Source organism: Lactuca serriola, chromosome 4 (genome assembly GCF_051521515.1).
Source record: "Lactuca serriola cultivar US96UC23 chromosome 4, Lser_US96UC23_V15, whole genome shotgun sequence".
In the NCBI taxonomy this organism is placed as follows: domain Eukaryota; kingdom Viridiplantae; phylum Streptophyta; class Magnoliopsida; order Asterales; family Asteraceae; genus Lactuca; species Lactuca serriola.
In genome coordinates, this window is record NC_136411.1 from 34710001 (window position 1) to 34737988 (window position 27988).

General features: G+C 34.0%; 1 protein-coding gene across 5 annotated transcripts in view; it reads right to left on the reverse strand.

The window, feature by feature from the left end:
• The window catches only part of LOC145101299 (uncharacterized protein At4g15970-like), a 28888-nt gene extending 4963 nt beyond the window's left edge, over positions 1-23925 (reverse strand). Inside the window, exons 1-5 of one of the 5 annotated variants that reach the window (XM_079038491.1) lie at positions 23470-23925; positions 22871-23239; positions 22281-22765; positions 22078-22168; positions 7304-7463 (exon numbers count right to left, since the gene is read on the reverse strand). In XM_079038491.1, coding sequence (XP_078894617.1) covers positions 22105-22168; positions 22281-22765; positions 22871-23239; positions 23470-23772 — 1221 coding nt within the window. In that variant the 5' untranslated portion in view covers positions 23773-23925 and the 3' untranslated portion in view covers positions 7304-7463; positions 22078-22104. Of the gene's footprint in view, positions 1-7303; positions 7464-13968; positions 14428-19254; positions 19723-19754; positions 21574-22077; positions 22169-22280; positions 22766-22870; positions 23240-23469 lie in introns of those variants that run through there. The other 4 variants (XM_079038493.1, XM_079038495.1, XM_079038494.1 and 1 more) reach the window with 4 other exon arrangements.
• Between the last annotated feature and the right edge of the window lie 4063 nt (positions 23926-27988).

Here is a 27988-nt window from a genome sequence, read left to right on the forward strand (position 1 = left end):
TTAAAACTTTGAACGATTATAAAAGTATCTTTATGAAATATTTTAGTTAAATTGAGATTACAATTTAGTTTTTGTATTTATCACTACAATTTATTACTTTTAACTATTTACAAAATATTTTTTGGTTTTTTAAGTGGAACTGAAATTTATATTTATATTGATATTGTAATGTTATATTTAAATTAACAATTTAAGTATTTTGTCCAAACTGTTCAAAAGTTGTAGCTTTAAACTGATAATGGTTTACATACAATAGCATATTAAATCTAATTAATTAGGTATAATATGTTAAAAGTTAAAGACATAACTTTATAAGTAGAAGTAAGATATTATTCTAAAATTATAATTTAGTATTTTTATGATTACACTTTAGGTGTGATATTTATTTAACTTTATTAACCAACTTATAATCATTATTAGAAAGTCACTACAATTAATCATTTTAACTATTTACAAAATATCAATTGGGTTGTTTAAGTTAAACTAAAATTTATATTTAAGTTGACCCTATAATATTATATATAAATTAATAATTTAAATATTTTATACAAATTGTTCCAAAATTGTATCTTTAAAATGATAATGGTTTACATCCAACAATATATTAAAACTAATAAACTAAGGATAATATGTTAAAAGTTAAAAAAACATAACTTTATAAGTAGATAAATATAATATTTTAATAGTCAAATTTAGTTTTTATGTAATTACACTTTAGATTTGATATTTATTTAACTTTATTAACCAACTTATAATTATTATTAGAAAAAAATTGAAAATTATGAGAGTTTCAAATGCATGTGGTGAAAGAAAAAATACATGGGTGTTTCAAATGAATATGGTGAAAGGAAAATGCTCCCTTTATAACATAATACTAGGCGATTGTCCGGGCGTTGTGCAGAAAGGCCTATATAGTTGAAATTTAACCACATGAACTTATGTTAACCATAACATTTGTTATGATTCAAAGTGGCTATTAATTATATTTTACACATCAAGGATCAATGAAAACCATAGTCGTAAGTGTTTTATCAACACAAAATTTCATTAACTAAAACAAGGTTTAGAATGTGGAAAAAGAATATCGAATAAGTTTTAAAATTTATTTGAGAGAGAGAGGTAGAGAGAGAGAGAGAGAATATTGTTCACACGAATCATTAAATTATGAAAAAATAATTCTAGTGAATGCATCCAAAATAGGTGTAGAATGAAAAGATTTAAATAGAGTGCCATCTAGGAGAATATATGAATAATACTTTATAACTTCTTATAGATTTCTATTTTTAGATAACAATTAGAATTTAGTTACACTTTGTTTATATTAACATATATTTTGTTTTTTAGGGAATATATATATATATATATATATATATATATATATATATATATATATATATATATATATCGATTTTGATAATAATTAATATTTCGAAATAATTTATTTAGATTAATTTAGACGTTTGTTTTTAGAGAATAAAAATAATATATATATATATATATATATATATATATATATATATATATATATATATGCTTGACTATTGTTTATATTTTAGACATACATAATTAATTAAACTGTAGTTGTAAATATGCTACAAATATATAATGATTTTTTAAAATGTCGATAATTGAGAACCTATAGTCATATAAAGTTTAATTAGCACGACAATTTTATGTTTTTGACACACTGGTATCTTTAATATGTAATATTATTTATCTTTTAGTCTCAAATTTATCTTAAACATGACTACATTTTAGACACAAACTTTATTCTTACCGAGGATTTTTTTTTGTCAATTTAGCAACATGAAGTTATGTTAACCGTAACATTTTTTTCCATCAGACACATCAATTTTTTTTCAAAGTGACGATTAATTATAATTTAGACATCACATATCAATTAAACTGTTGTTGTAAGAGTTTTATCGATACACAATTTAATTCGATGAAAACAAAATTGAGAATGCGAGGATAAATATCATCCACTCAGTTTTAAAATTTATTTAGAAAAGGGAGAGATACAAATGGTTCAAGGGAATAATTAAAGTAGGAAGGATAATTCTAGTGAGAATGTATGAATAATATTTTATAATTTTTTAGACATTTCTCGGGTAAAAATTAAAATTTCGAACACTTCGTTTATATATATATATATATATATATATATATATATATATATATATATATATATATATATATATATATATATTGGTGAGTTAGACTATTGTATATATTTTAAACATATATGACAATTAACTAAATTGTAGTTGTTGATATGCTATAGAAATGTAACATCCTATTTTTTTCACCTTACAGTCAACAAGTCAAGTAAATACGTCTTTGATAGAAGACTTTACGATAAATAATCTTGATGAAAGTCGTAGAAATCGCAACACCAAGATCATATATAGATAGAACATTTGAAGCGGACTTCATAAGAGAAAGTTATGTTTTTTAGAAGTTTCAGCATATGAGTATACGACAAAGAAACCAAAATAAAAATTGGTCGATTGTTAGGAAAAACAATCTAAACGAGAATTGAAGATCTCTTCAATACGATTCCATCGATATAAATACAGTCGAAAACGGATATCGTATGAGAGAGTTATGATTTTTATACAGGTTTTAACAGTCTGAGCCTGTTAAAAATATAACTTTAAAAAAAAAATTCAAAATTAGTTGACGGAGTATTAATGAAAGTTGTAGATATCGTCGATAGCTATGCATCGATATAAAACTTGTCAAAAATGGAACTTTTACGGAGAAGATATGGTATTTTTAAGAAATCAGAACTCTTCGGACACAATCGCACGCTCGTGTACACAGACCAGATGTGTGACTACACTAACGACTGCATTGATGTGTAACATGCACCGACACACCACCCAAATTATATATATATATATATATATATATATATATATATATATATTGGTGAGTTAGACTATTGTGTATATTTTAAACATATATGACAATTAACAAAATTGTAGTTGTTGATATGCTATAGTAATGTAACACCCCATTTTTTCGCCTTACAGTCATAGACGTCTTCGATAGAAGACTATTTATGATAAATAATCTTTATTAAAGTCGTAGAAATTGCAAAACGGAGATCACGCATAGAGAGAACGTTTGAAGCTGACTTCATAAGAGAAAGTTATGTTTTTTAGAAGTTTCAGCGTACAAGTATACGACACAGAAACCGAAATAGAAATCGGTCGATTGTTTGGAAAAACAATGAAGATCTTGTCCATACAATTCCATCGATATAAAGACAGTCAATAACAGATATCGTATGAGAGAGTTATGATTTTTATACGGGTTTTAACAGTCTAGGTTTGTTAAAAATATAACTTTAAAAATAAATTCAAAATTAGCTGACGGAGTATAAATGAAAGTTGTAGATATCATCGATAGCTATGCATCGATATAAAACCTGTCAAAAACGGAGCTTGTACGGAGAAGATATGGTATTTTTAAGAAATTAGAACTCTTCGCACGCAGTCACGCGCAAAGATGTGCGACATGCACCGACACACCACCCAGATGTCTCCACGTTCCATTTCGTTAACACGTGGGGTTATAAGCTCTCGACCTCTTTGTTGTTCCTCCATCATCCCCTAACTAATTCGTAATAACTTATCAGCATATCAACAATCATACACATAGATACTACATATTCGGTTCTACAGGCACATAGAAAACTATATTATGGTCTCTACATTGTTAGTTCTTATATCCTAACATACATAGATATATACATAAATACATAATATAGTAAAACGAACTCACCTGGATAGTTAATTAGACGATTGACATGATTTGGGTGATCCAATAGACCGTTAGACATATAATACTCTAACTTATTAACTTCTACGATGATTTGGTAATGTACGCTAGACCTATCACTAATCCTAGTGAATATTGATAGACCTATAAAGTAAGGATCATCCAAGTAGGACAGTTGGGAGACAAGATCATTTCAGCATATAGCTTTTCTGAAATCCAACAACCAAGCCAACGTAACCCCAGGAATTGCACTAGCATAACTCCAGCTAGATAGCTACTATTTGTTGAGCTCTCCGAGGCCTCAAAGCTTCACCAAACTATCCTAAATACTAAATTGATTCCGTAAGTATAACTCAGAATTTCGTGAGGGAGAATTAGAAGGGGTGAGGGAGAGAATGAGGGTTGTTGCCACTTTACAAGCGACTTTTGGGGTGCACGTCGCGCATTTTAAGGCTAAGTCTCCCCATCCATTTTTTGTGCCACATGTCAGGCTCTAAGTGGTCCACATTTTCACCTTCCAGAAGCACGTGTCACGCATCGCAAAACGCAGATTTTGTAAATTCCGTAACTTCTTCACACGAACTCCATATTTACATTATTTATATCCCCGGAAAGCTCTCGACGAGATCTACAAATTTCCTTTGGAGCCCAACAACTAATTCTTACTTTATTTTTCATCCGTATTTCTATATAATTAAACGATTTTGCTAAAATCATAACTCTCTCGTACGGACTCCGTTTTTAACATTCCTTTTCTAAAAATTCTTATCTTAAAGAGTACTATGACATTCCTTTTGGTGACTTTAGCTAAAGGTCAATTATTTTATTCGTAGCTTTTTACGTCACATATTCCTTGTACACGACTTATGTTTATATCTTATAAAAATCATATATAATTCATACAAAGTCCGATTTCTACGAATGTTATATTTTCGAGATCGATACGACATGTACTTTCTACGATATATATATATATATATATATATATATATATATATATGTGTGTGTGTGTGTGTGTGTGTGTTTTGGTGCACTCATTTTTACGATTTACGGACGATTCGGTTTATTTTTCCGATTTTTCTTGGGCTAAAGAGTAATATTTCTACTTCAAATTATACAAACGTTTGTTTATATTGAATCCTATGGAATGGTAAAAATGGGGTGTGATAACTCTCCCCACTTACAAAGATTTCGTCCCTAAAATCCTACTCCTAGGGCACCTTGAAATTATCTTATCGGAGTTTATGGAGATCAACTTGTGATCTTGTCGACGTTGTCGCATCTACATGGCTCCTAGAACTTCATTTTCTACCTTAGACATACTCCTGAGCTCCTCGCGAAGTCTACCAAAACCAGGAACTCGTCGGTCGAGTCTTTTTGAATCTGATCTGCTATGACGGGCAATCATCTTTGGACTTGAAATGTCGACACAGTTAACTCATTAGGAAGTGACTAACAAGGGGAATTCATCTACTATATCCTAACAAAATCTATTCTTTCAGAATTTGGGTCATATTCATTACGACAACACCGAAACTACAATCCCCACTTAATTGTGCTGCTACTCCTATACCTTGGTGTCAAAAGTCAAGATGCTCCTCGTACCTCTTCCTTAAGGGTTGGTTCTCCCCCACTTGGGTTCGACCCATTATCTGCTACTACTTGCCACTGGTTTAAGCTTAAGCTGACTTTGCTTATACAATTGGTAGTTCCTTTTTTGACTTTGAAGAAACTCATGTTTGTCTAATCCAATGACCTTAGATATTCCTATCATACTACTACCACTTGTATTCTTCACAAGTGACTTCCTTAGAATAGGATAAGCATAAGTTGTTTGGAAATATACTAACATGTATGTTGACTATCTTAACACTGGTAACCATATGTAAAGTAAACATCCTATATTTAGTTTAATATTCTTGTTGTACATTTATTACATTAGTTGAAGCCTATGAGTACTATTAACTTTTAGGATAGGATATCATTCATACTGGAGCTTTTCCTTGATCTAAAGAACAACCAGACATGTTCTCTGATGCTTCCCTTGCTTCTTTTGCCATGAATTGAAAGGCTTGCCCTTGGGGCTTCAACTCCACCTTGTATTCGGTCGGTTATCCTTAATGTTGTAGGTGTTGGATCTTGTATTGTGTCTGTCAAGTTTAAAAGAGTATAGTTGGCCTTGACGTGGCCCATTTGATTACAGTGAAAACAGATGTGCACTCCCTTTGCCACAATTGTAGCATACTTTTGCACGAAAAATCCCTTCGTGTAATTTTCCACACTTATCATACTTTTGCATGCCGCTAAAATAAAACATTCTGTCGACTGAATGATCTTTAACTACAACGGTTGCACTCATACAGATTTGCGTAATAGCGCCAAATCAAGCAATCTAAAACTATTTAATTTTGGGAGCATGAACCTAATGTATTTGTCAAATAACTAAATAATATTAATATAAGTTCTAAGCAACAATTAACAAGCAAATCCCTAGGCTATAAGGTATCTAATTTACCAGACAATTCTAACCGACAATTCCCGAAAAGATCCCTAGCCTACATACTAGCATGTATGTCTAACATTTCATATATCAGCAAACATAACTAACATGGATATTTTAAGAATCACATTCCCTACCGAGCTTCGGCTAACAGTGCGCATCGCATTTTTTCCACTTCATCTCATTTTTTTATAAAAATTTTGTTTAAGATATTCAGATTCTCAGTTCACACGAGTGTTCATCTAATTCGCTCAAACCAAGGTTCTAATACCAATTTGTTACATCTTAAATTTTCAAACCAAAATTTTCATTTTATTTATTAAATATTCAATTACATCAAAGTATAATACGCAAAACATAATTGTGAATGTGCATAAGTACAGTCGAACCAATGAAGTGCATGAAAAACATTTATAACAACTGGGTAAGCTCTAGGCTTAGTGAGTTCTGCCTATATAACAACTGGGTAAGCTCTAGGCTTAGTGAGTTCTGCCTATATAACAACTGGGTAAGCTCTAGGCTTAGTGATTTCTGCCTATATACCATATACCATAATACACATACATGCACACAAATAATATGCGTATTTTAGACTTACAGCCTACATGTCATTTTTTCTTTAACACGAGTCTACATGTACTTACGGTTTACATTTCATTTCGTTCACACATATCAGTCTGTACTTATGGCCTACATCTCATTTCGTTAACACGTGGGCCTATAGGCCCCCGACCTCTTTGTCTTTCCGCTATCATCCCTAACTAATTCATAATAACTATGTAACATCACAAAAATTTCAACAAATTTAAACCTTTCAAAACAACACATTTATTAACAAAGGTGTTTACAAAAACATTGTCTCCAAAACATGATTTAAAATCAGAGTCTCCCAAGATCCAATCCGTTGTAAAACCGAGGATGTGTATAGTCATAGGCCCCCGACCTCTTTGTCGTTCCGCTATCATCCCTAACTAATTCATAATAACTTTGTAACATCACAAAAATTTCAACAAATTTAAACCTTTCAAAACAACCCATTTATTAACAAAAGTGTTTACAAAAACATTGTCTCCAAAACATGATTTAAAATTAGAGTCTCCCAAGATCCAATCCGTTGTAAAACCAAGGATATGTATAGTCATGCATTTGCCTTGCCACAAATCATCTGAAGAACCTGAAACCATAAACAGAGTGTAAGCACGAAGCTTAGTTCGTTCCCCCAAAATACCATCGCACAAACATATAGCAGATAAATAACAACAGTACTGGGTCCACAGCTAAAAGACTGGATTACCTCTGAGCCCACAGTATGAGTCTGGCTTGCCTATCAGGCCCACAGCTCATATATGGCCTACTCTTGAGACCACAACATAAGTCTGGCTTACGCCTGGGGCCCACAGCTTATGTCTGGCTTGCTCCCAAATCAACCAGTCATCGGACTAGAATACCAATATCCAGCCCTCAGTACAAGTCTGGCATACCAGCCGGTCTACAGCTCGTATATGGAATGCTTCTGAGCCCTCAGTATGAGTCTGGCATGCCCTGCACGGCCCTCGGCTCATATCTAGATTGCTCCAATACCCTCAAGCCCTCGGTACGAGTCTGGCATACCAACCGGGTCCTCAACTCATATATGGAATGCTACTGAGCCCTCAGTATGAGTCTGGCATGCCATGTCCGACCCTCAACTCATATCTAGGTTGCCAAATTGCCAACTCCGCTATGATCTACGCACTATCAAATACCACAAAGACAACCCATCAACATCTAGCCCCTGATTCACGCTATGAGCCCAAATTAGGGTAAAAGACCATTTTACCCTTCTCAAGCTTGGCCCAAGCTAAGGCCCAAAATATAAAACAAACATCTAAGGCCCAAATATGGCCCAATTCCTTTTATGAGCCTTCACCCAAGAAAGCTGTAACATCCAAAAATTTTGGTAAGTCTTAAAACCCTAAGGATTATATTATTAGCATAAATGGTCCCTTAAGTATGTTGGGCGTACTTAAGTGTACGCTTAGCGTACTGCATGGATGTGGTCGCGGAGGAATCAAGGTACGCTGGGCGTACCTTGAGTTACGCGAGGCGTACGCGTCAGGGTTGCAAAACCCTAATTATCCGGACTTGAGGCCTATTTAAGCAATCTTATGTTCCTTGGACTAAACCCTAGAGAGCCTCAACAGCCTTAGAACGTCCATATACTCCTGGAAACCTTTGTAAGATCATTCTTAAGCCTTAAAGTGTGCATTTGTGGCTTTTTTGTGTGTATTTCAAGAAGAAGAGGTGGTCAAGCAAGCTTGGATCAAGTGGGTGCTTCAAGTTCCTGCCTTAAAAGCATCTTGCAAAGCTTCTGGAGGTAAAAAGCTTGCATCTTTCCTCTCTAATCCTTAGATCTAGCTAGGGTTTTGGTGGGTTGTCCCTTTTATGAACTTTGGATCTCTTTGTTGGGTTAAGCCTTCCCTTTTGATATGAAAGTTATATCTGAGGTCCCTTAGTCATTTAGAAGCATAAAAATGGAAGCTTGATGAGAGATTTGACCTCATGCATGGGTAAAAGACATTGGAAAGGTCTTAATGGAGTGGTTGGGTGTGTATGAGACATGCAAGGGCATAAAGTTGCCAACTTTATGCCTTAGGACATCTTTTCAGCCTTAGATCTAACTTTTGGTCGTGATGGATTCGAGTATTAAGCACTTAATGGAAAAAGTGCTTAAGCTGTTTGTACGTTGGGCGTAACCTACTTTACACGGCACGTAGTGCCCAATCCTTTAGTACGATGCGCGTACCAGGGTGGTACGTTGGGCGTACGCAGCTGAGTTGGGCCCTAAGTTGTTTTGGGCCTTTGGGCCTTCGGACCTCATTTGGTTGTTGGGCTTGACTTGATTCTGAGAGTTATAGGCCTTTTTACCTGTTTGGGCCATGGACTTATTGATTGGTCCTTATTGGGCCAAGGGGCCCATTTAGGATATTGGACTTGGACTTTGGGGCCCATTTGTAAGAAAAGGGTAATTGGGCCTTGGGGGTAGACTTTGAAGATTGGGCCTCTATTTGGGTAATTAAGGCGCTATTATTGATTGTGTTATGGTTGTTGTTATTCAGCTCGGGAGGCTGTGAATTACTTGGAGTGCAATATTCGTATTCATCGGAGGGAGGTGAGTCTTCTCACCATACCTATGGGTCTACGGCACCAAGGCCGGCCCATTATGTGTACATGTTGTATGTGTATTATTCATTTATGAATTGTTATGTTATGTGATATTATGCTGGTATGGAAGACCCCGGGGGGAGCCCGTGGCATTGGATATAAGCCCATGTGGGGTCGCCCATGGCATTCCTAGGTAAAGACCATGTGGGGTAGCCCATGACATTGGATGTAAGGCCATGTGGGATAGCACATGGCAGTCCTAGGTAAAGACCATGTGGGGTAGCCCATGGCATTCTTGTTGATTGTATTGCATGGTTTTTGTGGCATGTTTGTAGCTTTAATTAGCTATCAAGATATGTGTATGTGTTTGTGTGTGGTATGCTCTGGAAAACTCACTAAGCATTTCGCTTACAGGTTGTTGATTTGTTTCAGGTACTTCTGAGCCCAAGGGCAAGGGCCCGGCATGATGACGTGGCACACACTCTATCTCTCTTTTAATGTATTTTGGGACCCTCTAATGTTTTAAAAAGGAAAACAAAGATGTAATGAATATTAATTTGAAAACATATGTTTCGGAATCTTTGGTTTATGAGATTATTTTGATTCATTCTAAAGTGAAAAATTTTCTTTGTAAAATTTGGGTCGTTACAAAAGCCCATCAAAACAAAAGCCCAAACCATAAAATCCAAGTGGCCCAACATGGCCGAAGACATTGTGAGTCCAAAACCGAAGCCCAAAACGAAGAGGCCCAAAACTGTCACGTACTCCAGAGGTACGCTCAGCGTACACGAGGCTGCGCAGAATCCATCATCGGGGTGGCAGATTGGGTATGTGGGGCGAACACCTCCCTACGCAGGGCGTACCCTCGCAAGACTCAATTTCTTCATAAGTGCTTAATGGCTTAAGCACTTAAGCCCAAGCATCAGATCCATGATCCAAATGCACTCCAGGGTTATAAAGTCTCCAACTTTATGACTTTAGACGTCTAAAAAGTCCTTAATACATGGTCTTAATCCATTAAGACCTTCTACAGGAAGCATGGAGCCAAACTAGCTAAAGGGACCTCAATTTCATGGCTTATAACTCGTCCTAGGGTCTGAAAGGACAGACCAAAACGACTAAAACCATAAATGCATAACAATGGGACTTTTGGGACAAAAAGAACATCATAAAGCAACCGAAATGAGATCCAAGAAAAAAAAAAGCATAAATGTAGCAACTTTTTACCTTCTGGAGCTTCCCAAGAAGGTGATGATCCAAGACCCAAAAGCTTGCTTCAACTGCTAATCTCCTTGATGCAACTTCTTCATTAAGCACACAAAGAATACACTTTTAGCTCAAGACACTCGCTTATGAGGTTGGGGTTTGCTAAAAAAAATGACTCAAGGGCTTGAAGGCTGAAAAGATGAGGCTAAATGCTCTATAAGGGTGATTAAATACCCCACAAACTCTAAAACTTAGGGTTTCTTTTGGACGAGCACGCCCAACGTACATATGTCTATGCCCAGCGTACTAGGGCACACCCTAGAAAGCTTTGTGTACTCACATGTATGCTTAGCGTACCACACCTTCTCCTAAAATTACCATTATGCCACAAGGTTTTCTTACGACCACTTCCTTACAAAACAAGGACCAAAATGACATACTTTAAAACCAAGAGATAAATTTGAAAATGCCTGAAAACCGAGGTGTTACAAACTTATAAGCACATCAACAATCACGCACATAGATACAACATATTCGGCTCTACAGGCACATAGAAATCTATACTATGGGATCTACAGTGCTAGTTCGTATATCCTAACATACATGGATATATACTAGAATACATAATATAGTAAGATGAACTCACCTGGACAGTTACTTAGACGATTGACAGGCTGGGTAATCCGATTGTTGGTCCAACAGACGGGTAACATGCCTAACGATTATTAATCTATAATACTCTAACTTATTAACTTCTATGACGGTCTAGTAACGTAGGCTATATCTATTAAGTAAGGATCAGCCAAACCCAACAGTTGAGAGGCATGATCATTTCAACATATAGCTTTACTAAAATCCAACAACCAAACCAACGTGACCATTCTAGACACATATCCCGTAAGTAGATTAATCAGGATTATAACATAGAATTATTGTAAATCTTAATTATAGGTTCATAATAATGATTATGACTATAATTATAAGTTAAACAGAAAGCAAAATAGTGATGCCTAACTTATAGGGATTTCCTAGACAAAGTCCGGAAATTGCACTGACATAACTCCGGCTTAATAGCTACTATTTGTCAAGCTCTTCGAGGCCTCAAAGCTTCACCAAACTATCCTAAATACTAAGGAGATTTCGTAACTATAACTCAGAATTTCGAGAGAGGGAATTGGAGGGTGTGAGGGAGAAAATGAGGGTTGTTGCCCTTTTACAGGGGCAAGCGAAACATCAAAGGAGGCGATTTGGTTGAAGAACTCCATCGGAGACCTTGGAGTTGTTCCGGATATCAAGGAGCCAATGGAGATTTTCTATGATAATGAAGGTGCGGTTGCATTAACAAAGGAACCAAAAGATCATGGCAGATCAAGCCATATCGACAAAAAATACCATGTCATCATACATAGAATAGAATAAGGTCACATCGTCGTGAAGTGTGTATCATCATAAGATAATCGTGGAGATTCATTCACTAAGGGTCTGAGTATGGTTAAGCACATTCAGCATGTTATGAGCATTGGTCTGAAAGATGATATTAGTTTTAGTAATTAGATAGTTAGTTTTGAAACTTGTAACAAAGTAAATTTAATTGACTTTTGGCAATTGTAGTTGTAAATGTGACCTATCTTAGAACATTCCTTAACTAGATGAATTCTTCATTTTCTTTCCTTTCTTCTGGTGGAATTCTACTCCACTCATTACACCTTTCAAGCTCACCATGGACACAAGGATCATTATTTGTTCTTCTAACAAATTGTGCGCCTTTAAAGAATTAATGATCTAAATAAAGAAAGGTATGTTACTTGGAAGGATCGAAGATATTCAACCTAAGGTACATTGGTACCATAATCTCACTCTCATATTTTTGTCAACTCTTCAAGGAGGGAGCCATTATTTCAGTTTACCGGGCTTGAATCCCTTCAAATATGGTTTGTACAAAATGTTTTTTATCGGTCTCTTCAACCTCAAATTTTCTTTTTCATATTTGAAACTCAACTTCTAATTCTTACCATTCTTGGGAATTTTACAAGTTAGTTCAAATACACTAAATAAACAATTAGAAACCTACAGACACATAAAATCTCACTTTCTAAATTAAGGTCAATTGTCTTAACATTTCAAAATAAACCTAGACCACATATAGTTTAAGTACAAGTAATGACCCTAGTACCTACTACACTTAAAGTCAAGCTTTGATGCCAAATTGAAACACCCCTCGCTAGGGTAATTTTAAAATAATATTTATTTCATTTGATTTCATTTAAATAACTGTATTGTTTTTATTTACGTAAGTCACGTAGTTTAAAACAAGCATTAATAATACTTAAAAAAAATTGTGTGTAATTAGGTCAGAAGTACCAAAAATGGAGTTTTGTGAAAAGATCAAGGTATTAATCAATTTAATAACATAAAAACCTAATGCCTACAAAATATCCAAGCTACCTTCTAAGTAATTCCTAGGTCTTTAACCTAAGCATAAGTCAAAATAAGTTATGTAGTAGAATTGCTTAATGAGAATACTCGAGGTTGATTCATTTTCAATAAGAATGTAACAATCGAACTTACTCAAATCAGACCTCCAAAATCAATATGGATCATCAAATACCATAAGTATTACTAAACCTAACGGTAGAGTACAAAGACTCAAATAAACAAGGGCAAATAATATATGTACCCATATTTGAATCCAAGGATATAAAATCCACAAATCAAACCAAAGAGTTTAATAACTCAAAAACTTTATCCAGAAGAGGGAATAGCCAAATCCAATATGAAGGGCTTACTAACCCATAATCTATAGTAATCTATAATAAGGGAACTATGTGACACCTACATTCCAAAATGAGGAATTTTAGTATATAAAATAAAATATATAACAATTAATTAGTTTTGAATAACTAAATTTGCTCAATATGAGAATATTAATTTTTAGAAGCTTGATTAATAAATAAAATATTTAAAAAGGAAGTTAATAAATAAGGAGAATATATAAATATTATAAAAATAAATTATAAGGATTTCATAATAAATAAAATAAAAGGCTAAATAAATATTATAAAAAATAAATATATTAAAATAAAAAATTTAATAGTTAGAATTTTGCCATATCTGAAATCGCGCCTTTGCTATAAAAAATGAGACGTTTGTAGGTGTTGCATGTCTGTTTTGTGTTTATGTCATTTTGTTGTTTTGTGTATGTGCTTGGTTACATGTTATCCTAAAGACAAAAATCTTTTATATGTAACAAATAGCAGCTTACTTTAGTTTATTTGTCATGTATCCATAAACGATACTTTGTAATAAATACATTGATCCATGTTTTTGGATATAAATTTTTATTTGTATTTAATAGTTACAAGGTAGAAATAAAGAACTTGTCGAAGATGGAAATTCTCTTACATTCTTTAGGTGGAGGAAAGCAATGGAAAATAAAAAGGGCAAATACGAAGATGTTGATGTCAAAGTCATGGCAATCAAATTAGTAAGTTTAACTGCAAACTTTCTTGTTTGTTGTTTATATATAAATGTGCAATTGGTCAAGTAACATCTTACTACATTTATTTGATATATTTTGTGTATAATTGACCATTAAAAACATATCACTGACGAAGCCCTAAACCTGAAGTGAAGCTTGACTCGGGCATGATGCCCTCACACTTGTCATTAGCAAGGAAAAATGAGGATTTTTAAAGGTTGTTGGCATTGGTGCGATTTCCAGCAGATATCGACACGTTCATCGGATAAAAGGATCATCGAAAGAACGAATTGCAGAACTTGATTTTCAACTAGAGAATAAGAAGCATGAGCATGAGAAAAAATAAGAACAACTTAAGGTGCAATATGAACAAGATAAAAATATCAAAGATCAAGTTCTTCGTTTATGTCTACAATCATTCCCTTTGCTTGTTTTACGTATATGTTTTGATTACAAATTTGTTCTTACTATTTAACTTGAGAACTCATGTATGGATTTTCTTATATTATTAATAATATCATTTTTTGTTCATCTTGTTTGTTGCTATATTTATTTGTAACATTTGATTAAACAAAAGTGGCTACTATGTCCATTTATAATTGTGAATATCCATTCATATCCGTGGCAAAAGTTATATACAAACACAATTACAAAAATTAATATGGCTTCATATAGACAATTTTCACGAGATAAATCAAAATACATTTCTATAAGTACTAATTGTCGATGCTTAAAACATTTATATTTGTCTAAAAGTAAACAATAGTCGCATTGATTTTTTATGTGTCTGACAAATGTCATGGTCAAAATAAATTAATACGAAGGTTAAACAATAACCACATTTAAAATTAATTGACGTATCTATAATAATTGTATGGGCCGTGTTTTAATTTGTTCCAAGTCGCTAAAAGATATACAAAATCACTTTAAAGAAATATTGTGTGTTACACCGAAAGCTAAGTCATGATAGATATAAACTCATGTGGCTATAAAGAAAACATTAGTCATTGTAATTGAAATTGTTTGACCATAATCTAAACAAGGACATGATAATATAAATTCATGTAATAATAGGATAAATGATAGTCACGTTGAATGAAATTGTGTGTCAATAGAACACTTTCGACTATGATTAAATTGATTCACAATGTCTAGATTATAATCAATAACAACTTTGAAAACTTCTAGTGTGTCTAAAAGATAACATGTGTAATGTTAACATAAGTTCATATGGCTAAATAGACAAAAAACAAATAGCCATAACAAAAATAAATTGTGTCTATAATAATCTTATACATGACTAAAATGTAAATAATATTACCCATTAAAGATAATTGTGTTAAAATGACAAAATGTCATGCTAATAAAACTTCATCTGATAATTGTAGATTCTATGTGTCTAAAAGATAACAAATGTTATAGTGGAAACAAAGAATAGTTATTGTAAAATGAATATCAGCCACAATGTGTCTCTTACAGTCGATGTTTAATTGATTTCTATATCGAAAAAAATATATATATAGTCACACTTACAAATCGTTGTATGTATTAATGATAATAATGGTGATTATTAAGAAAAATCATGTGGCTATAAGTTATATGAAAAACACACTTAAAACACTTGTGTCTTTAAAACAAATTTGGCTGTGGTTTGCTTAATTCCATGTCTCTTAAGTCTCAACAAACAATCTTTATGTGACTAAATAATAGCAAATGTCACTATGAAAATAATTTCATGGGGTCATTGAATGAACAATAGACATCATCAAAAAAAACAAATGTGAGTCTAATAAGAGTTTATGGCCACAATGGACAAGATGTTTGATTACAACATTTTTGTTCATTGTTTGCTTGATTCCATGTGTCTAAAGTCTCAATAAACAATCTTTTTGTGACTAAATAATAACACACGCCAAAGTAAAAATAAATTTATCTAGCCACTAAATGAACAATAGTTGTTGTTAGAAAAACAAGCGCCTCAAGAAAAAGTATGGCCAAAATTATTGTATAAAATACTTGATTTCAACAAATATTCCTACCCAATTGCCACAATTTTACAGAATGACTATAGTTTTTCAAATAATAAAACTACTAGATTTATTGTAGTCGTATGTTACCTAAAAGGACACAACCTTTGATCACACTTTCGATTAAAAAACATAGGGCTAAAGGCATATGGTCACAGTTTTGAGTTTTGTGACCAATGTCATTTTTTGTACTAATGTGTTTCCATTTACTTGGTACATTAAATATGAATGAATTAAATCAAATTAAACATAGTAATGGGGTTTGATGTTTAACAACATATGCTGTGATTAATTTCAACAACATGTCATGTCGGATGTCACATTGATGTCATCTCGCCAATATCACTAGTGTATTCGATAAAATTCACACAAAAACAGTTTAAGGGTTAATGTCATAAAAACATTCAAGTTTTCAGGTTTTTATCGATTTTGCCCAAAATTGAATTTTATGTCCAATTTACCCTCATATTTTCCAAAAAAATGTTAGATTTTACCTTTTACTGGGTGTTCCGGTTTCCATTACATTAACTTCGCAAAATACCCTTAAGTTTATAGTTTTTTTTTTACATTTTTACCCTTAAGTTTATATTTTTTTTTACACTTTTACCCTAAGTAATTTTTTTATATTGTATGTATTGATGCAGAAAAATCATATGTATATACAAAAAAAATGTTCAATATATATATATATATATATATATATATATATATATATATATATATATATATATATATATATATATATAGTTCTTATACATTTTGTGAAACAGAAAGAGGCAAGACCGGTGTCAAATATATCTTGCCATTATTTTAGAGCTTGTTTCAAACCCTACACGAATATACAAGTCTACATAATTTGTTATCACATCTAGGTATCGTAAACTCATCGATCTGCTCAATATATGCATCCTAAAAATCGTTGATTAAGTAACGCTTCATAAATGATGTCTTCATGTCCATTTGACGAATATACGGACCATTCACAATTGAATTTGCAATGATAGTTCATATGAAATTGTAATGAACCAAATTTTCTTCTGTTTGCAAGGTTAGCATTCCATTATGTTTTCTATATTTGGATTAAACTTATCTTCGTTTTCAGATGTTGTTTGGGGGCAAAGTGTAATTAAATAAACCTTGACCCTATATACTAAGGGGCTAGCATGAAAATTATGGCATATTTAAGGAACCCTAACCCTATGGCCAATTTTCTTACCCTATTTACAACCTCCATAACTCAAAGTGTAATTAAATAAACCTTCAACCTATATATGGGTCTAAGGGGCATTTTGATATACTAAGGGGCTAGCATGAAAATTATGGCATATTTAAGGAACCCTAACCCTAATGGCCAATTTTCTTACCCTATTTACAACCTCCATAACTAGAAAGGATGAGTTCTGATTAGAGTTTCCATTTATATTAATGAAAAGTTATTAAGTGTGCCTTTTGTGGATTTTGTTGGCGTGGTGGTTGGTTTCCAATCTCATCATTGTGTTTCTCGATGTTCTCAAAAGTTCAAGAAAGTAAGAGCTTCATCTATTATTCATTTCTCTATTTTTGATTCAATAGAAACTTGTAGATTGTAAGTTATTGCACAAATATGATGTTTTTGTGTAAGTTGTATCCATTTTTGCTCATGATCAATTTGGATTGTTTGAGTATATCCCTTGTGCTTGAAAACACCCCAAAGAGAGTTAGGATGGGGTCGGGAACGACTAGTGTTCAAGATATCGATCATTGCACCGTTACAACGAATGTGGCGCATAAACCCTCATTACTCGAGACGTACTATGTCTGCATTACAATCCAATGTGATAAAACACAACACATGCACATAGCTAAAACGTGACACATAGCTATGCTAAAACATGACGGGTCTGAAGCATTTAACTCATGAACGCAACACGTCAAACCTGACTAAGAATGCATGACATACACCATGTACATGCGACACATAGTTCCTTTGTTCGGACCATATTTCTTGTATGGTACTCGATTCTTATAGGGTCCTCGTTTTTTGTTCGGGGTAGTCCCTAGCTTGGCGTGAACCTGATTTCCTATACTAAAAGCAGTGAGCTTCACAACAAAAGCGAAGCGAGCCACGGTAGCCTATTAAGTTTTCCAGTTGCATCGTATCGTACTATCGGAAGGATCTATACCTCCATTAGATAGAGCCCCCTCTCTTAATGTAGATAATGTAGAGTTAGAACTATTGCTACCGCGGAATCCACGGTCACACATAAGTATATCTACTATTGGTAGAGGTCTCTCAACTATTCAGATTGGAGATGAGCCGGATTAGGGATGAGCCGTCAGACTTTTCTAAATCAAGTACATAGTCAAAAACTACCTTTTTCGTAAATGGTTGTATTGATTCGTAATAGGCTATTATCTATTTGTTGAAATATGTGAGCTTTATGTTTGTTACCTACGACATATGATGATGCTTGTAAATCGGTTATAATGAATAATTTTGTTATCTAATGGTATATGCATTGTTATGCTATGGTTTATGAAATGAATTAAACAAGACTATGCTTTGATGAGTGTTTTAGTATATGCATGCTTCAACTTGATTATATGATTATTGCATTCTATGATATGGTTTACTCCTTCCGTCCCAAAATTATAGTCCATCTTTCCTTTTTGGTTTGTCCCAAAATAATAGTCCACTTCTAAAATTAAATAACATTTTTACCAAAATACCGCTCATTATTACTTAACCAACTAAGAATTTATTGGAACATTAAATGCAAAGTAAAGACAGAACTTTCATTTTATTGTATAAAGTTAATGGTAATTAATGTTTTCTTAATCTATGTGTTTTTTGTCTGTGGACAATAATATTGAGACCAAGGGAGTATGATTTAATGATATAGATCGGGTAAGAAGGAAATTTTTGGTAAAAGGTATGAAGTTTTTTCTACATAGTTTTTGGCGAACCAAAAAAGTGAATCATTACATGAATCAAAAAAAAATCCCAAAAAAACATCTGGGTGATTCATTTTTGCAAGGATTTTGTTATTATTCACTAAAATTCATCAAAATGAATTTTTGCTTGATTTTACTTAAAAATAAACCATGAAGGTGTTTTTTGGGGACATTTTTTTTCTGAATCATCTTGATTCATTTTATTCGTTCGTTAAAAAAATATACATATAAAACTTTTTTACCTTCCTACCAAAAATTTTGTTCTTATTTGATCCGGATTCTGTGATTTAAATATATGGGTTTCTAATTTAGTGGACAAGGGTAGTATTAGTACTTAACCTTACACATTATACGGACTATGGGCCTAGTAGCTTGCAATACACCTTATAGGAAAAGAGCTTAAGCCATTAACGAGTTGCATGGTCTTTTTGACCATGTGACACATAGTACATGAAAATTTAGATGTTTGTGGATTGGAGTGGTTTGGCAATAAAAGGGCTAGATCAAGCATCATGTAGGAGCTATGAGGTGTCGTTAATTTACCACTTGCACCGACTCTCAAACGACAAAAGTACTTATACCTTGCATAGTCAAAGTAGCGAAAGTGGCATGGGTTGGTGTTTCAAGTGGAAGTCATGAACCACCTACAACATTTACCAGCCAGACACAAGTAGTGAGCGCGGTTTTCCTTTTATGTTATGTATCATTATGGGACACCTACCTTACTTGTTATAAGATATTACAGGTTATACATGCTAAGCGATGATATTACATGATCGGTTATACGCAATATATACGCAGTGATATTACATGATCGGTTATACGCGATATACATTATGGTTAGATATACTTGGTTTTATCTGATATGTGGTATGGAATATATTTGGTTACTTGTTTCAAATAACTAGCCCATTAAGGGGATATGTGTGTTTTCTCTTTAATTGTGTACAACTCATATTTGCTAATACTTGTTTCTTTTACCTTGTGTAGGTAGCTTAAGAGCTTGGTTCGGTGAGATTGGGTCATTTGTGGGTAGTATGATCTTAGAATAAAAGATACCGCTTGGACACGTTTTTGGTTATCTACTTTTGTATTTTGCTTCCGCTACATTTATAAACGTCTTGGATGTTTGGTTTTTGAACGAATGTAACGTTGTGGTCTACTTTGAAAGATTTTGAAATAGACAATATAACACTTTTGTTGCATTTTCTGTTAAAAGATTTTTTTATTTTTTTTTTGTAAAAATCACGGCGTTACAGAAATTCATTCTAACAAACAAAACATAGGTGTTCAAAGTGATCAAATTGTTCTTTTTGCATAAATCTTAGCAACTAATATTGCTTTAGAGAAAGATATCTATTTATTCAATGGTACATTGTTTTCAATACTCATTTTGATCCTATGTGTTTTGGTAGATCCACTAACTCCCTAGTTACATTAATTATAAGAGAGTCAGCTGCATCATTGATAGCTCTAGCCACTTCTGGATCACCACATCCATATTGATTGTGAAAATACCTCACTTTACACTTTCATATGCTTCCTTTTGACCAAGAACGGAAGAACCAATCACCTAGGTTCTCTCCGTTCCGACTCTACTACTACTTTGTGGTTTATCTTCCTTAGTAAGGGTTATGAGTATAAAATAGACATACCAACAACATCAAAAGCTATATTAGAGTTGAGATTTAAACATCTTTCAAAAATACATCTTCAACAGATTTCATGTTACTGGAATCTACGATGGATTCTACAATAACACAAGATTCTTTATGTAAGAGTGTGTAAACCTTGTTTATTCATCGCGTAACCAACATATATGCTCTTAGGTGTGTAATCGAACTGAATCGAGTCCATACATGCGCTCAACTCTTAATAAAAACTTAAAGCTTGAAACTAGACTCAAGCACGAGTGAAGCTTAACTTTCGAGCTCAAATTAAGCTTGTTTAAGTAATTGACATTTTCGACAAGGCTAAATGATGTATTAAAATAATGCAATTTAATTAAGCTCGACACTTTCAAGATCAGCTTTATTATATACTAACAATAATTATGTAAATATAAGTAAGTCGTTCGAAAAATGTAGATATAGATAAAATAAAGCGTAAAAACATAACTTTTCCCAAGCACGAGCAAGCTGAAAAGATTCACGAGCCAAGAATTGAGACTCAGAGTTTAAGCTTAACTCGACAATATAGCGGACTAGTTGGAGCTCCACTCGAGTTGAATCGAATTGATTTCAAATATTTTCAAGTCGGTCTCAAGTGTCTAAGAAGTTGACGTTACTTGATTACACTCCCAACTACCACCATAACACCATTGTTGCAACGAGATCAATCCCACCACCAACATAGATGCTACCAACGATGATGATGTTACCAAACTCATACACTTCCCACCATCACCTACCACAAAGCTTGGAATCAAACCCTCCCAAGGCAACCACAACTTAACCACCTTCATTCACACTTCCTCTCTATAATATCATGTCTTTCTAATACAGCAAATCATCCAATCGTTGATATTAGGCAACAAAACAATGAGATCAATGGTCAAAAAAAAACGGTGTGCGTGTGCGTGGGGAGTTTTGTGTGAAGTGCAGCTAGGTGGAGAAACATTGAGGATGCCAACATATATTTTAGGTTTCAACTATTGAATTTGATGCTTTCATATAATTTTAAATTTGATTCTTTAGATTTTGTTTTAATTTTAAGTTTGATTCTTGAGTGTTATAGTCAAAATTTTGTTTTTTAATTAGGTTTGGTTTTACGGTTTGGAACATGGTAATGTAGGAGATGAAGAAGATAGGGGCAACACGATCATTTGGAAGAATCTAACGCCTAAACAGTTAAGTTAAACGATTATAGTGTATTTCAAATTCTCGATTTACGAGTTTTATGTTGTACATGTATCTCACTAAACTATGCAACTGAACTAGCATATCGTCTTGTCATTTTTTTCTCTACAATAATAACTACTTCAGTGAAGAAAAACTTACAAGTTAGAAGATTTATCTTTGCATATGTTAACTGATCGTTTCTCCACTTGTTCCATCTTCAGACAAATCAAGATGTCTACGCAAAGCAAGACTGGTAAACCAATATTGAAAAGAAACCATGTCAGAAATAATCACCAAAAAACTTTCCTTTTCTCTTGAAATGCATAAAAGAAACCATGTCAGAGATAATCACCAAAGGTTACCTGCAGTTTTTAGGATCCCTCCAAGTTAAATTTGTTTCAGACCTCATGCTATGAGGAAGAGCCATGAAGTTGTTCCAATCTTGAAGCATGATTCTAAGATCATGAACTTTGTTTTCCAAACCAACACAGCAATTTGCATGCATTGTGCACACTTTATTCAAGTCTTTGCTAGGTTCACAAAATCCCCCAAAATACGTTGTATCTAGAAACCTCAACTTCAGGTTGATGTCTGTAAGGATTGAATCAAATTTGATACGATTGAGAACATCCTGATCATGCATGTCTGGATAGATTACTCTTGAAGAGTACCAGTACTTGTAAAACTCTATTGACCGGATATTTGACCTCACAAAACTAAATCCTCCATTGGGTATATTTGTCTCAACATCAGTCGAGTTTCCAGAGTAATGGTCACATGCAATTTGAAAATCTGCATCCGAATAGAAATGAGGAAAAGGATCCCTGAACCACATGACATCAGCATCCTGCTTGAAGGAAACCCACCAAAATCAATATGCATATTATGAGTTACTGTGTGTTTGTGTGTGTGTGTGTGTGTGTGAGAGAGAGAGAGAGAGAGAGAGGATTACAGTGAAAAGAAAGTTGTATCCCATTTCAAGCACAGAGCGTAAGAAATCAACCCTTCGCCACATCATCTTCAAGTAATCAGGGGTCATAAAATAGGCCTCTTGAGAGAAATCAACTCCTTCACTACTGAGGGAAAAGCAATGGGTATGAACACGCTTACAAGTAGCAAATGCGTTCTGATCTAGAGCAATAATCACCAAGTGATTCAAGAGTCTATTGGTTTCTTGACTAAACCTAAAGCTTGCAAGAAACAGATCAAGAATCGAATTCTCTGGATTGGCCCAAGCCTCATTCAAAGTAGTTAAAATAACTGTCCTGTCGTTCATAGATGCCTCCTTTAAAACAGTTTCCAGACTAGAATCAGCTCTCTCCTGCAATAGCAATACATTTGATACAGAAATCGTCACACATCCTTTATTTCCTCATTTGATACAGAAATTAGGAAATATAAACTTCTAGCAGTTGTTTTATCGAGAAGGAATACCTTTAAAATCCAAATAGAGAATTCCAAAGATTGAAATTAATAGACTTCAAGTTACTAATAAGTTATCGTTGTAACAACACATAATTTTTTCTAAATGATGACTTAAAGGAAACTAACCGACAACGAGTTGAAGGACAGGGAAGAGGAGAGCATGTCGGTAGACGAGACCAAGTACTCCGGAAGTCGGATCTGGCAAGAATCAAGAGCGCTATGGAGAAGGACATAAGAAAAAACAAAAGATATGAAGAACAGCGAGGCGATTCGAACACGGTGGAGCAATGTGGAAGATTTGAATTCAAAGAAGTAGCGACGGAGCATTTCTCCAAAGAAGATGGAGATATAGTGAGAAATCGTTGCTGGTGATGATATTCGAAGAATAGCTGCCGTCTTGCGTCGCCGTTGCTGTGGTTTCAGTATCATCTACAGTATCACGCCTATTTTTTCGATGTAAGAGAATTGTTTGGGCATGCGAGAGAGAGAGAGAGAGAGAGAGAGAGAGAGAGGAGGATGGGAAACCGAGGTTGGTGACCGAGAAAAGCAGAGTAGGCTAGCTGACGTGAATAGGTGAAATTGTCGGTTGCTTGTGGTAAGTAGGAACACTTCACGAAGGGATATCGATTATATAAATCATAATTTGATCTAATTTTTTTTTTTTATTTTACAAAAATTATAAGATAACCGGTTTGAAATGGGCCATGTTAAAATAAGGAAAATTATCTAACAAAAATTGATATTTTGGATAGCATTTTTAGACTGTGAATTTATGGAGTTCATAGAAAAACATCTTTTAAATTTCAAAAATAAATCTAAAATTCCATAAATATATTTAGAAATTCAAGAAAAAACTTAGATTTCACTAAAATCTAACAAAAAGTTACAAATATATTAAGCCTAGAGGGTACAGGCGTTATCAGGCGTTAAGGCCAACGTGAACTTAGTCTAACGTCGTGGTAATGGGTTGAACACCGCCCCGGTGTCATTAAGTTATCTCTCGTGGTAACGAGAACATCTTGCAATATGTGTTTCACTCAATCAAAATTGAGTTTAGTTTGGCTCATCAACCATATTAATGGTCAACTTTTCAAAAAAAAAATATTACTAATAAATACATATCTTCTACGTCAAAATCATTTACATCATTTTTTTTTCTATATTTTATATAATATCAATATTTCTACAGGAAAAAAAAAAAAGATATATTTGACTTGTTCAACCATGATGATGATATCTTTGTCAGTATGATGTACAAATTTTATAGGGACGTGCTACTACTACCAGATCCAACTCCTCTACTAACAAGATGTGCGATGTTAAACAGAAATTGTAAAGAATGACACGAACGTCTAGTTCATGATTATTGCAGAAAATTATGTCTACCAGGCAAGCGATTTCAAAAGAGGGTTTCTGCGAAAAAGTGTGTTTGTACGGATAGTCGACGTGTTAGAAAGTAGGTATTATTTCTTTAAATTGTTGTATATTTTAAATGTAGTTTTTAGATAAAATAAATATATTTTTTTATCTAGTAAATATATGTTTAGGTATGTATCCAAATGAGATATGATGCTAAAGGTAGGTGAGGATTCACATGTTTGCATAAATGTGTTGCGGCAACTAAGTTGATGGTTATGGGGGAGTCATCCGATTCTATTGACGATTATACGAGAATTTCTGAAAGAACTGCAAGAGAAAGTTTATATAAATTTGCAATAGGTGTTGTTGAAACATGTGGTGACGTTTATTGGTGGAAGCATTCATTGAATGATATGCAATAACTATATACGACATATGAAGAAATACATGGTTTTCGGGTATGCTTGAAGCATTGATTGCACAAGGTGGAAATAGAGAAATAGTCCCGTTGCATAGAAATGTCAATATGCAATTGGTCATCATGGAGCGCATTCGTTGGTATTGTAAAGCCCCGATTCTCAGGTATTGATTTTTGGTTATTAGATTTTCATGATTTCAAGGTCTACTCGACGAGTTGGTTGCCCTGACTCGTCGAGTAGCAGCGGGTTGGTCCACGTGTTTAAGTGACCTAGTCGCCGAGTCCAAGAAGGGACTTGACGAGTAGGAGCTGGAGGATGAAACCTTAATTTTCGGGGTTTTGCACCCTATTTAAAGGATCATAAGCCTCCTCAGCCTCCCTTTACAGCCTCTTGATACTCTATAAAACCTAATTCGTGTGAGTGTGCTCCATTTGTGTGTTTTAAGCTTTGGAAGAGGATTTTTGGTGAGAAAAGCTTGGAGATCAAGTGACTAGAAGCAAGGAACGTATGGGAATCAGAGATCTACCTCAGTTGGCATCCTTTTGAAGGTATTAAGCCGTTATCTTGACCTCATTTCATTCTAGATCTCATTTAGGTGGATTTTAGGGCTTTTCTAGCAGATTAGGAAGTTTTTCTTGTGTTTGAGCTTAGATCTAAAGTTGCAACTTTAGATCTGAACTCCTTTGGGTCTCTAAGTCCTAAAGCTTCCAGCTTTTGCAAGAACGAGACTCTCCTAAGGTGTAAAACTCCATTGCAAGCTTGGATTTGTCATTTAGAGTCTCTAGAGCCTTGCATGCACGTAAAGTTTGCAACTTTACGTGATAAAACATGCCTTGGGGATTTGGATCTGCAATATGGAACCTTAGCATGACTTAAAAAGCATCTGTTTGGATGAAGGACTGAAGGGACTCGACGAGTTGCATGGTCAACTCGGCGAGTCCGATGAAGATTGTCGTAGACTCGACAAGTCAGTAGAGTGACTCGGCGAATCAGCTAGGGTTTTCCCAACCTTTGGACATGCGTGAACTTGGCGAGTTGCAAGGAAAACTCGACGAGTTGGCCAAGGAGTTCACGACCACAAACATTAAGAACTCGACTAGTCACTCGAGGGACTTGGCGAGTTGACGAATTATACAAGGAACTCGACGTGGCTGGTTGTACTCGATGAGTTTAGGTCAACATTGACTGTTAACCTTGGCAGTTGACTTTGACTTTGACCAAGGGTTGACTATTGGACTTCTGGGCCATTTTGGGAATTTATGAACATGGTTTTGTGTGCGAATATAGGTGGTGGAGTTTGTGGCGATGATCTGAGAGTTTGAGTTTATCTTTCGAGTCGACAGTTGCGAGGTGAGTTATCCTCACTATACTAAGGGGTTTAAGGCACCAAGGTCGTCCCATTGGATATGATTTCCTAGCAATTGGTAGTATGTTGAGTATGAGTTAGTGTTGCATGTTAATTGCTATGCCAGTTAGGTAGATCTCTAGGACTACCTGTAGTATCATGTGATTTTCTGTATGTGCATTAGTTGTATTATATGTCGACATATTATGCGAGATGGGTTGAGGTGATACTGCTCTGTGTGGTAACTGACAAGCCCCGGAGCATTCTAGATACGAGTTGAGGGAGACTCGTACTGTGGACTCGGTGGCAATCTAGATGTGAGTTGTGGGCCCGAAAGGCAATCCAGACTCATACTGTGGGCCCAGGGGGTAATCCAGTCTATAAAGTTATGGACCCAGTATATGTTGTTATTTGTATATGTGTTATGTGCAGTGTATCAGTATTTTGGGGGAACTCACTAAGCTATCGGGCTTACAGTTCCAGTTTATTGTTTCAGGTACATCAGGGGATCGCGGCAAGGCGAAGACATGATCATACAGCTCCTCATGTTTTGTTTATGTTTCTGGGAAAACTCTGATATAGACTATTTTGAAAACAAATTTGCAATAACTGTTGGTTTTTAATGTTTTGAAAAATTTTAAATTAACTTGAATTTTATGGATGTTACAGGTATTAGAGGTTATTGCTTCCCAATATTTATGGATTGGACATGCTTATTTTGGGGTTGCTGGTTCCAACAACGACATCAATGTTCTTGATCAGCCACTGATATTCAACGATTTTTTGTCAGGAAAGGCATTGGATGCTCCTTTCATAATGTGTATTTTTTTTGAAAAAAAATCACTTCGTTTTCTTTGTTCAAAAGTTAATGTCTATTTTTTATAGAAAAAATTAATAAATATATCAAAATTCATTCTTTTTTGTATTTTTTAAACATACATTCATATTCATGTAAAAAAAAACGATATTTCAGTTCAGATTCACATTGTGAACCTGTTCAGATTCATATTCTGAACTTTTTCAGACTCATATTGTGAACCTTCTCAAATTCATAATGTGCATAATAGTAAGTCAGATTCACAATGTGAATCTGAATTGATCGACCTTTTTCACATTGTGAATGTTAAAAATTGAAATATTTACAGTTTAGATTCACAATGTGAATCTAAACTGATCAAGGTTTTTTTTTTCTAGTCGGTGTTGATACTTATTAATAGATTACAGAAAATTAATATGTTTGGTATAATTAGTTTTTTTTTTTTATAAAAATAAACTTAAATATTGAAAAAACTAACAAAATGAAGTGGGTTTTTTTCGAAAAAAAGTTCGTTTTTTATATATCATCATGGATCTCTATGGAAAGAAGACGAAAAATCGAGAACAACAGTATATTCGTTTTTTTTTCGATAAAAAATGTGGCCTAAAAAAATTTTAATCGAAAAAAGAGGTGTGTTTTTTAGTATAATCTGGTGTGTGTGTTCAATGTACAAATGTACATCTATTTCCTTTGTCGTTGATCATT